Source organism: Trachypithecus francoisi, unplaced genomic scaffold (assembly GCF_009764315.1).
Source record: "Trachypithecus francoisi isolate TF-2019V2 unplaced genomic scaffold, Tfra_2.0 Lachesis_group3, whole genome shotgun sequence".
Lineage (NCBI taxonomy): Eukaryota > Metazoa > Chordata > Mammalia > Primates > Cercopithecidae > Trachypithecus > Trachypithecus francoisi.
Window position 1 is genome coordinate 115216447 of NW_022681468.1, and position 11926 is coordinate 115228372.

The 11926-nt window shown below is 44.1% G+C and overlaps 1 protein-coding gene across 21 annotated transcripts in view; it reads right to left on the reverse strand.

Moving 5' to 3' along the window:
- Window positions 1-11249, reverse strand: part of PML (promyelocytic leukemia) — a 57976-nt gene extending 46727 nt beyond the window's left edge. For 8 of the 21 annotated variants that reach the window (XR_004431900.1, XM_033189414.1, XM_033189416.1 and 5 more), the window contains exons 1-2: window positions 10987-11233; window positions 7486-7958 (exon numbers count right to left, since the gene is read on the reverse strand). Coding sequence is in view for 20 of the 21 variants with exons in the window: in XM_033189414.1 (XP_033045305.1) it covers window positions 7486-7958; window positions 10987-11115 (602 nt within the window). In the remaining variant the exon portion in view is untranslated. Of the gene's footprint in view, window positions 1-7485; window positions 7959-10986 lie in introns of all 21 variants that reach the window. The other 13 variants (XM_033189411.1, XM_033189412.1, XM_033189410.1 and 10 more) reach the window with 7 other exon arrangements.
- Between the last annotated feature and the right edge of the window lie 677 nt (window positions 11250-11926).

The following is an 11926-nucleotide window of genomic DNA, read 5'->3' on the forward strand; positions in this document are numbered from 1 at the left end:
CGAAGTGTGTTTTTCAGGGAGACTTAAGAACATACTACAGTGAGAAAACAAGAACAGGCTGCCAAGAAAAAGCATCCTGACAGCATTAAGCTCTTTTGGCAATTTAAAAAAAAAAAAAAAAAAGATTGCTGGGGGGAAAAAACCCACAACAATTCAACAGGGGTAGCAGATAGAAGAATGGAGTCAGCTGTGAAAAGATGAGCTGGCAAGTTAGAAAAACAATTTGAGGAGCACTCAGAGAATCTTGGGGAAAAAAGGCAAAGCAACAGAATCAATGGGGAAAAAAATTAAAAGATGTAAAATGTTCTTGGAGTTCCAATATCCATATAACAACAGTAGTAAACATTTTAAAAATAAACAAATGGGCCAGGTGCAGTGGCTCACACCTGTAATCCCAGCACTTTGGGAGGCCAAGGTGAGTGGATCACGAGGTCAGGAGTTTGAGAACAGCCTGGCCAATATGGTGAAACCCCATCTCTACTAATAATACAAAAATTAGCTGGGCATGGTGGTGCGCGCCTGTAGTCCCAGCTACTCGGGAGGCTGAGGCAGGAAAATCGCTTGAACCTGGGAGGCGGAGGTTGCAGTGAGTCACGATCGTGCCATTGCACTCTAGTGTGGGTGACAGAGTGAGACCATGTCTAAAATAAATAAATAAATAATAAATTAAACAAATGAAGGGCTATGAGTACATTAAAAAGTATGGCCAGGCACAGTGGCTCATGCCTATAATCCCAGCACTTTGGGAGGCCAAGGCGGGCAGATCACTTGAGGCCAGGGATTCAAGACCAGCCTGGTCAATATGGCAAAACCTTGTCTCTACTAAAAAGAAAACGCAAGAATTAGCCAGGTGTAGTGGCGTACTCCTGTAGTCCCGGCTACTTGGGAGGCTAAGGCATGAGAATTGCTTGAGCCTGGGAGGCAAAGGTTGCAAGCAGCCGAGATCATGCCACTATATTCCAAGAGCGAGACTCTATCTCAAATAAATAAATAGCAGAATCTAATTTCCCTGAGCTGAAAAGCTGAAGAAAGACTTGAGTTTTTCAGATCAACAATGGTGATAGAAGATTATTGAAAAAAGAAAAAATTATATAAAGATCTTTAGCAGGCTGGGCATGGGCTCAAGCTTGTAATCCCAGTGCTTTGGGTAGTTAAGGCAGAAGGATCACTTGAAGTCAGGAGTTTAGACCAGCCTGGGCAATAGAGTGAGACCCTATTTCTATACAAAATTTTAAAAATTAGCCAGGCATGGTGGCAGGCACCTGTAATCCTAGCTACTCACAGACTAAGGCTGGCAGATCTCTTGAGTCCAGGAGTTCGAGGTTACGGTAAGCTATGATCACACCACTGCACACCAGCCTGGGCAACAGAGCAAGAGCCTGTCTCTAAACAAACAAATAAACAAATGAAAACCATCCAACTATATTTATTAGCCAGGCGTGGTGGCAGGTGCCTGTAGTCCTGGCTACTTGGGTGGCCAAGGTGGGAGGATTGCTTGAGCCCAGGAGTTTGAGGCTGTGGTGAGCTCTGACTGCACCACTACATTCCAGCCTGGGTGATAGAGTGAGACCCCATCTCTAAAAAGTATACTCACAGAGAAAAAATAGACCGTAACTGGACTTCTCATCTGCAACACCAGACTAGAAATCTGTGAAGCAAGGTTTATACATTCTGAGGTAAAAGCACTGTGATTGTGACCTCAGAATTTTACACCTAGCTAAACTTTCCCTCATATGTGACAGCAAAAGGACATACAAGTAAAGACACTTAAGGTCTCAGAAAGTAAACTCTGGAATAATTTTTTTTAATTACTTGATGGAGTATTTCTGCCAAATGGAAAATTAATCACCTTAAATAATTCAAGAAAGGGGAAGAAAAGCTATAGGAAAAATTATGTTGAGCAATGAATCCAATTAAAGTCTAAGGTATGGCTAACAGGTGGGTTGTAATATGATTATGAAGCTTAATACCTGTTCAGAAAGGATGCTTACAATAGAAAAAAAATTAAAAATTTGGTAGTAATCTGGACCTAAAAGTTCACATTATTTCAACTAAATCTGAAAGTGAGAGGGAAGAGGGAAGAAGAAAAAGTATAAAAGTGTGCTAAATGTTTTAATTTCTCTGGAAGAACAGTTATATTCTACTCTTTGTGGTGATAGATGAGATAGGTTCTAGAGTACGCACGTGCATGTGTGTGTATACACACTTTTTTTTTTTTTTGAGACAGAGTTTCGTTCTTGTTGCCCAGGCTGGAGTGCAGTGGTACAATCTCGGCTCACTGCAACCTCCACCTTCTGGTTTTAAGAGATTCTCCTGCCTCAGCCTCTTGAGTAGCTGGGATTACAGGCGCCCACCACCACGCCCAACTGATTTTTGTATTTTTAATAGAGGTGGGGTTTAACCATGTTGGTCGGGCTGGTCTTGAACTCCTGACCTCATGATCCACCCGCCTCAGCCTCCCAAAGTGCTGGGATTACAGGTGTGAGCCACTACACCTGGCCCTGTTTTTTTGTTTGTTTGTTTGTTTTTTGTTTTTTTTTAAGACAGAGTCTCATTCTGTCACCCAGGCTGGAGTGCAGTGGCGTGATCATGGCTCACCGCATCCTTGAACTGCCAGGCTCAGGTGATCCTCTCTGAGGAATACCTCCACCTCCTGAATAGCTGGGACGAGAGGCATGTGCCACCATGCCCAGCTAATTTTTGTATTTTTTTGTAGAGACAGAGTTTCACCATATTGCCCAGGCTGGCCTCAAACTCTTGGGCTCAAACGATCCACCAGCCTTGGCCTCCCAAATTGTTGGGATTACAGGTGGAAGCCACCATGTCCGGCCTATATATATATGTTTTAATGGGGAAGTTACCACTCTGTAATTATTATTTAGAGAATTGGTGAAACAGAATGGAAGGAAAGGTAGAAAGTTTTGGCCAGGGGTGATGTCTCACTCCTATAATCGCAGTGCTTTGGGAGGCTGAGGCAGGTGGATCACAAGGTCAGGAGATCGAGACCATCCTGGTCAACATGGTGAAATCCCATCTCTACTAAAAATACAAAAAAAACTTAGCCGGGTGTGGTGGCACGCGCCTGTAGTCCCAGCTACTCAGGAGGCTGAGGTAGGAGAATCACTTGAACCCCGCAGGAGGAGGTTGCAGTGAGTCGAGATCACGCCACTGCATTCCAACCTGGGCGACAGAGCAAGACTCCGTCTCAAAAAAAAAAAAAAAGAAAGAAAGAAAGGTGGTAGAAAGTTTCAATAGAGTGTAGATATACACACACACAAGCACTAGAACTTACATATATATGGATATACACATATATATGCATATATACACTATATATACATATATTTGTATATTATATATATGTGTGTACTGTACAACAAATACAACTTTTCAACTCTAAGGATTATTGCTAGGAATATGTGAGTCCAAGGAATATCCTAGGCCACTAAGAAAATCTCAATATAGTCTTAGATGTAGAACTCATACAAACTATATAAACTGGCCATAGTGCAGAAATTAGCAATATGAAATCACACCACCAGATGCCAGCCTGGGTGACAGAGCGAGAAACCAAACATCACAAACCACTTGAAAATTTTAGAAAACACCCTTCTCTAAAACTTTTCAAGAGAAAAAAAAATTTTTTTCTTTTTTCGATGCTGGCTCTGATGCTCAGGTTAGAGTGAAGTGGCACCGTCACAGCTCATTGCAGGCTCAAATTCCCAGGTTCAAGTAACCCTCCTGCCTCAACCTACCAAATAACTGGGACTACAAGCATGTACCACCTAACATGCCTGGCTAAATTTTTTTATTTTTTGTAAAGATGAGGTCTTGCTATGTTGCCCAGGCTGATCTTGAACTCTTGACCTTAAGCAAGAGAACCTTTTTAATAAAAGACTGACATGATATTTGAGAAATGATTGACTATAAAAACACTCATAAAATTATCAAAGTTATGGCATACAGCCAAAGCCATATACAGAGAACTTATGCCTTAAAAAAGTTATGATTAGGCAGGCATTGTAGCTCATGCCTGTAATCCCAGAACTTTGGGAGACTGAGGCGGGTGGATCACTTGAGGCCAGGAGTTTGAGACCAGCCTGGTCAACATGGGAAAACCCTGTCTCTACTAAAAATAAAAAAATTTGCCAGGCGTGGTCGTGGGCACCTGTAGTCTCAGCTACTGGGGAGGCTGAGGCAGGAGAATCACTGGAACCCAGGAGGCACAGGTTGCAGTGAGCCAAGATCGTACCATTGCACTCCAATCTGGGTTACAGAGGGAGACTCTGTCTCAAAAAAAAAAAAAAAAAGTTATTATTATTAAACAATAAAGATTGCAAATAAATGAATTATAAGTTCAAGAAGCTAGAAAATGAATAATGACAAAAGTTAGAAGGAAGAAAATGACAAAAATAATAAAATGACCAAACAGAAAGAAGGAAAATATTAAAATCAGTAAGCAATCTAAGGAAAGACTAAAAGTACCGTACTTTGAAAAGACCACTAAACCACAAATATACAACATCAGAAATTAAAAAAAGGGGTACAGTTTACAGACCTAGAGGATTTTTTTTTTTTTTTTTTTTTGAGACGGAGTCTCTCTGTCGCCCAGGATGGAGTACAGTGGCACGATCTCGGCTCACTGCAAGCTCCGCCTCCTGGGTTCAGTCCATTCTTCTGCCTCAGCCTCCCGAGTAGCTGGGACTACAGGCACCCGCCAGGATGCCTGGCTAATTTTTTGTATTTTTAGTAGAGACGGGGTTTCACCGTATTAGCCAGTATGGTCTCAATCTCCTGACCTCGTGATCCATCCACCTTGGCCTCCCAAAGTGCTGGGATTACAGGCATGAGCCACTGCACTGGCTGAGATTTTTAAATTATGAAAGGTAACTCAGGATGAACTGGAAAATTTTCCAAAACTCTGACACAAGAACCAGAACAGACTAATTCCATGGCAAAAATGGGAAAAATTCTCAAAATTCTACTATAAAAAAGGCACCAGTTCCAAGATGGTTTTTCAAAAAACTTTTATAAGCCTAAATTTCTTATATTCTTCAAACTGTTCTAGAGCAGAGAAATTATAATAGAATTTTAACATTCATTGAGTATTTAATATGTGCCAGGCACTATGCTAAACAATTTATATGTACAGTTGGCCCTCAGTATCTGCAGGTTACACACCTGTGGATTCAACAAATCTTGGATCAAAAATATTCAGGGAAAAAAAAATCAATAAAAAAAAGTACCACAATAAAAAATAATACAAAATCAAAAATATAGTAAAACAACTCTTTACATAGCATTTACTTGTATTAGGCATTATAAGTAATCTAGAGATGATTTAAAGTATACAAGGAGGGGCTGGGTACAGTGGCTCACACCTGTAATCCCAGCACTTTGAGAGGCCTATGTGGGAGGGTTGTTGCTTGAGCCCAAGAATTCTCAAGACCAGCCTGGGCAATGTGGCGAAACCCTGTCTCTACAAAAAAATTTAAAAATTAGCTGAGCATGGTGATGCACACCTGTAGTCCCATATAATCTGGAGGCTGAGGTGGGAGGATTGTTTGAACCCCAGGAGACTGAGGCTGCAGTGAGCCATGAGTGCAGCACTGCACCCCAGCCTGGGCGACAGAGCAAGACCTTGTCTCAAAAAATAAAAATAAAATAAAAATTAAGCATACAGGAGGATGTGTAGAGGTTATATACAAATACTATGCCATTTTATATCAGAGACTTGAGCATCTATGAATTTGAACCAATCTCCCATGGATCCCATGGGATGGCTGCATTATCATGTTCAAAACATGAAAGCTTACAAAATCATTAAGAAATTAGTATAAGGTTGGGTGCGGTGGCTCACGCCTGTAATCCCAGAACTTAGGGAGGCTGACGCAGGTGGATCACCTGAGGTCAGGAGACCAACCTGACCAATATAGTGAAACCCCGTCTCTACTAAAAATACCAAAAAATTAGCCAGGCATGGTGGTATGCACCTGTAATCCCAGCTACTTGGGAGGCTAAGGCAGGAGAATCGCTTGAACCCGGGAGGCGAAGGTTGCAGTGAGCCAAGATCACGCCACTGCACTCCAGCCTGGGTGACATAGGGAGATTCTATTTCAAAAACAAAAATTTTTTTTTTAAATTTTTAAATTCAAAAGATATAACCAGAGATAAAGCCAATTTCCCCTAATCTATTGCAACTTCAATCAAAATCCAATGAATATGTAAGTTTTAAAACTGCACAAATTGTAAGAGCAAAAGAAATGCATAAATTTTTTTCCTTCGAGGAATTTGTTCCTGAATTCCTTAATTAATCCCTTAATTCCTCAAAGGAAACAACAACAACAGGCAAAGGACCTAAACAGGCCATTCACAAATGAAGAAACACGATGGCCAATAAACAAGTGGAAAGCCACTCAAACTTTACAACAAGCTAAGAAATATGGTGATACCAGCTGTGGAGAAATCGGAGGGAAAAGCTTATTCTGATAGTGGGGGAAGTTTATCCTAAAGCAGGAAACAAACCACACTCAGTTTAGCAGATATGTAGTTCAGCAGGTATGTGGTTTAGCCATATATAGTTCTGAGTTGTCAAAAACAAGCGAAAAATGCTTTCATTTTGCAAGTGGATCCCTAAGAACCAAGAAGAGCCTTCTATAAACAATCTATTTCTGATGGTTGAAAGTTCACATAGTTATGCTACCATTTTGGCTAAAAGAGGGCAAATAGGACCTGGTAAGACTGCTCCTACCTGCATATATAGTCATAAAAAAACTCTCAGAAGAAACATTCAAATCTAATAACAATGGCTACCTGTGGATGGGAAAAGGGAGAAGTGGTGGGAATTAGACAGTTGAGGATGGACAGAAGACTGCACTCTCTCTCTCCTCTTTATAAATTTTGTTCGTGAGCTGTACGAATGTATTACCTATTTAAAAACTGAATTAAAATCTGTTTAATAAAAATAATTACAACTGGATGTGATTTTTTTTTTCCCATACAGACATTCTCAGATAGCACTGCCTGGTGTTAATGGTCTCAACTTTTCAGACAAACTACCTACCTGCCTCTGATCCTAGAATCCAGCCTTACTGAGATTCCGTGTCAGTGCTCATGGAAAATTCCACTCGAAGACTTTCTAAAGGGCAATTTGGTAACATGTATCAAATGTAGAATTTCTGTCCCCCTGCAGCCAGCAGTGGCACTTCTAAAAATTTATCCTGAAGAAATTACTGGATAACAATGCAAAGATGATTCTGCAGCATTATTTATTATAGGAGGAAACTGGAAACTTACTATCCACCTGCGTGGGGACTGGCAGCATAAATTGTGGTCATCACCAGGGATGCTGCATATCTGCAGACCACATTTAGAGTTGCAAGGCCCCAGAAGCTCCTTGTCCTCAGCTGTGTGACTCTTTGGATCTTTGCTCCTCTCACCTCTGGTTCTTGGATGCACCATCCCATCCTGTGCCAGCCCACTCACCTGGTCAGTGTAGGGGTGCGGTGGTTGGGGTTGGAGCAGAAGATATTGTTGGTCTTGCGGGTGCCATCCAGGAACTCACGCACGGACTGGTTGCGCAGCTCTGCTAGGGGCCGGGCCTCGTGCTTGAGGAACCACTGGTGTGCCTCGAAGCACTTGGCGCAGAGGAGCTGCTCGCACTCAAAGCACCAGAAGTCGGCCGACTCTTTGCAGCGGATGCACACGGCCTGTGTATCCACAATCTGCCGGTACACCGACAGGCGCCGCTGCAGACTCTCGAAAAAGACGTTATCCAGGGCGGGCGTGTCTGCACCTAGGGGCCAGGGAGCCTGGCAGATGGGGCATTGCATGCCCGACTCCTCCAGGCATCCTGAGCACAGCGTGTGCAAACAAGGCAGCAGCTTCGGGCACTTGGCTTCAGCCTGGCATTGCTGGCAGCGCAGAAACTGGAACTCCTCCTCCGGAGAGGGGGCTTGCTGGGGGACCAGAGAGGCGGGTGAGGCCTGGAGAAGTCCCAAGAGCCCCCACCCACTGGCCAACCACCCTTACAGCTGGAGCCTGGAGTAGGACCTCATATTCCATTCCAGCCAGTCATTGGATGATGCAAAACCCTGGCTTATCAGCACCCCAATACTCCCACTTATTCAGGCCCTCCTGTTCTCACTGCACCATTTATTGAGCATCTACTTCTCATCACACACAGTACTAGGCCCTGAGATATAAGAGGTATAGGATACATTCTGCCTTCAAGGAACTCAGTTTGGAAGGTAGATACACTAAGTACCAACCTCATATAAAGTGCTTAATGCACAGTTTGGGGGTTCATCAAAGAGGTAAGCATGGAACAACCATATGACCCAGCAATTTCACTCTTACATATATAACGAAAAGATCTAAAAACAAGGACCCAAACAGATACTTGTACAACAATGTCCAGAGCAACATTATTCACAATAGTCAAAATGTAGAAACAATCCAAGTATCCATCAACAGATGAATAGATAAACAAAATGTGTCTACACATATAATGGAATATTATTCAGCATTAGAAAGAAATGAAATTCTGATACATGCTACAACATAGATGGACCTCAATGGCATTATGCTAAGTGAAATAAGCCACACACAAAAGGTCAAATACTGTATGATTCTGAGGCAGGAGAATAGGGTCTGGAGGCAGGGAACCTAAGGCCGATTCCCTCTGACTTCCTAGAACTAAATCCAAAGGAAAACCCCAACTCTCCATGCCTAAGTAACAAAAGGACCAGAAGCTACTTTCTTTGCAAACCACCCCATTTCCTGCCTGGCAGATGGAAAATTGAAAGTACCTCTGATTGGTTGCTTTCTGCAACCAATGGGGTGAACACCAAGTGGCCAATGGGAAACCTCTAGGGCATATTTGGAACCCAGAAGATTCTGTAACTGGGGCCCTTGAGTCCTGCTCCAACCAGTCCCACACTGTGGAGTGTACTTTCATTTTCAATAAATCTCTGCTTTCATTGCTTCATTCTTTCCTTGCTTTGCTGTGCATTTTGTCCAATTCTTTGTTCAAAACACCAAGAACCTGAACAACTTGCAGTCAAGACCGTCTACTGGTAACAATTCCACTTATATGAAATATCTAGAATAAGTAAGTTCATAGGGACAGAAGGTAGATTAGAAGTTACCAAGGGCTAGGGGAAGGACAAAATGAGGAGCTATTGCATTACTGAGACTCAGGACACACCACTTCAAAATATGACTGCAGGAGGCCAGAATATGCCACCCTTGAAATATACTTCGTTGGCATATTTTAAGCTGGTTATTCTGAGAAACTGCTGATACAGGAATAGCTCTGAAAAGCTCTCCTTTTGTAAAACAGAAAGGCATTTGCATCTTAAAGAAAATCTACATTAGTAAAATGATCTATATTAAAAGAGGGCTGCTCCAGACAACTCTTATTATCTAAGAACTTTTTATCTACATAGCAAGACAACAGCTCCTCTCCTCACCCTCCCATAACTTGTGTTATCATCACCACCCAGAAGCTCCAAGCTCTTTTCTGTAGCTCAGGATGTTATATAGGCTTCAATCATCTGACCTTTCTTTGAGTCTCATACTTTGTGGGACTCCTGAGTATACATATGTAATTAAATATGGGTTTTCCCCCGTTAATCTATTTTATGACTATTTAATTCATAGCCCAGCCAAGGAAACTAGAAGGGTGGAGGGAAGCCATCTTTCCCTCCCTTATGGTTTAAAGGGTACAGAGTTTCTGGAGTAATGAAAAGGTTCTGAAAATAGATGGTGGTGATGGTTACACAATATTGTGAATCTACTTAATGCCACTGAACGTTACACTTAGAAATGGTTAACATAGGAGCTTATCTGTTGGGTATATTTTACCACAATTTTTAAAATACAAAAGCAGGCCGGGCATGGTGGCTGACGCCTGTAATCCTAGCACTTTGGAAGGCCGAGGTGGGCAGATCACGAGGTCAGAAGTTAGAGACCAATCGTGCCAACATAGTGAAACCCTGTCTCTACTAAAAATATAAAAATCAGCCAGGTATGGTGGCGTGGCCTGTAATCCCAGCTACACAGGAGGCTGAGGCAGGAGAATCACGTGAACCCGGGAGGAGGAGGTTGCAGTGAGCAGAGATCACACCTGTGCACTCCAGCCTGGGCGACAGTGCAAGACTCCATCTCAAAAACAAACATAAACAAACAAACAAAAAACAAAACAACAAAAAAAACACAAAGTGCTTAATACAGTACCTGGCACATTTGAAGTGCTCATAAATGTTCGCTAGTATTGTTAAGTAATGTTATTCTTAGTTGTAATAATGCTTATAAAAGTTACTGTAATACGGTGTCCTCTGTACTTTCATGAAGGCATGGAAGGCAAAAGGGCCTGGAAGGCAGCAGAACAAGAAACCCAAGTAGTTCTTTTGGGGGTGGAGGTGGGAGGTAGGCAGGACAGGTGTGGCAAGAGAAGGGTTTGTTAGGGAGGCTTCCTTAAGCAGAAACCACATGAGCTGGGAGGCCTTGGCAAAGATACCTCTTCAGTCTGAGCCACAGTTTCTCACCTCGGATCTGGGAAGTTGGTTTTAGTTTTGCTGTGCCTAGGACATGCTCCTGGGTCCAGGCCAGCGCAACAGGGCTAGCACCTCCATCATCCCTAATCTGTGGTCCTGCATCTGAGGCAGGGTTGAGGCAGGGCTCGAGGGTGGGCGGACGGGCCCAGGCCCGGAGGCCACTGACCCTTCTCACCTTGCACAACTGCTCAGTGGAGAAACCGCAGCCCAGCGAGGCCGCCCCAACTCCTCCGGGTCCTCTTTTCTACTCTATCCTACCCTCCCGTGCCCCAGCCGAGAGGGTCAGGACCCTGGTGTCTGGTCTTCCTGCTTTGTGTCACTCTCTAGCGTACTTGACCAAATCCTCCGTTAGACCCTCTCTTCCCCACTCTCCCCACCACAACAAACCAACAAAGCCTAACCCAATCATCCCCTAACCCAGTAGTACCTCTGTAGGGCTGTGGCTGGGGCTGGGCTGACGGCCTTCAGAGGGGGTCTCGGGGGGAGGCATGGTGGGCGCGTGGGGCCGGGCGGGATCCTGCTGGGGCCTCGGAGATCGGGCGGGTTCAGGCTCCATGGACCTCAGCTTAGTTTCGATTCTCGGTTTAGATCTTGGAGGGCGTGAAAAGAAACTAAAGGGGAGGCGTGAGCCAGTTGGCTGAGCCCCTTGAGCTGTCCGAAAGGGGAGGTGCCGGCTCAGGGCCCGCCTCTGGAGAGGAAGTGAGACAGAAGCTGGGGGCGGTTCTAGGGGCAGAGAGGCCGACTGTGGGTTTCTAAAGACACGCCCAGAGCGGGGAGGAAGGAGAGGCGGGGAGCCGCAGATCTACTGCTGACTTACGGTAAAGCGGGAGAGGCAGGGCAGAGCTGCAGCCCCGCCCCCGGGTTTGATCCATTCGTCAATTCACACTGGCACTGCTTCGTGCCACTTCCTGCCGGGAGCTGGGCGCACAAAGATGAGCCACACGCAGCCCCAGCCCCTGCTTTCTAAGAGCCCTAGATGTAATGGAAGAGCAAGCTTGCAAACGGAGACATTCTGGAAAGGAGAGCCCTCAGCTGGGACCTGAAAAAGCAGTGGGAATTCACCAGGGATTCAGGGCTGTAGGTGGTGGGGTCCAGGGGACACTGGAAACACAAAAGATAGCTCTTGCAAAAGGCATGGAAGTTTGAAACACGAAAGCCTGTTTGGAAACTAGTTTTGGCCATTTTCAGATTTAAGAGGGAATTCATGAGAAATGATGCCCAAGGAGTGTGCTGGGACAAGATCCTAGCTAAGGAGATTGGACCAGTTCTGGGAGTGATGGGAAGTTGGTGAAGGATTTGGAATCAGGGAACAACACGATCAACTGTGCATGATGGGACAGTCACTCTAACAACCTAGGGGCACGTAC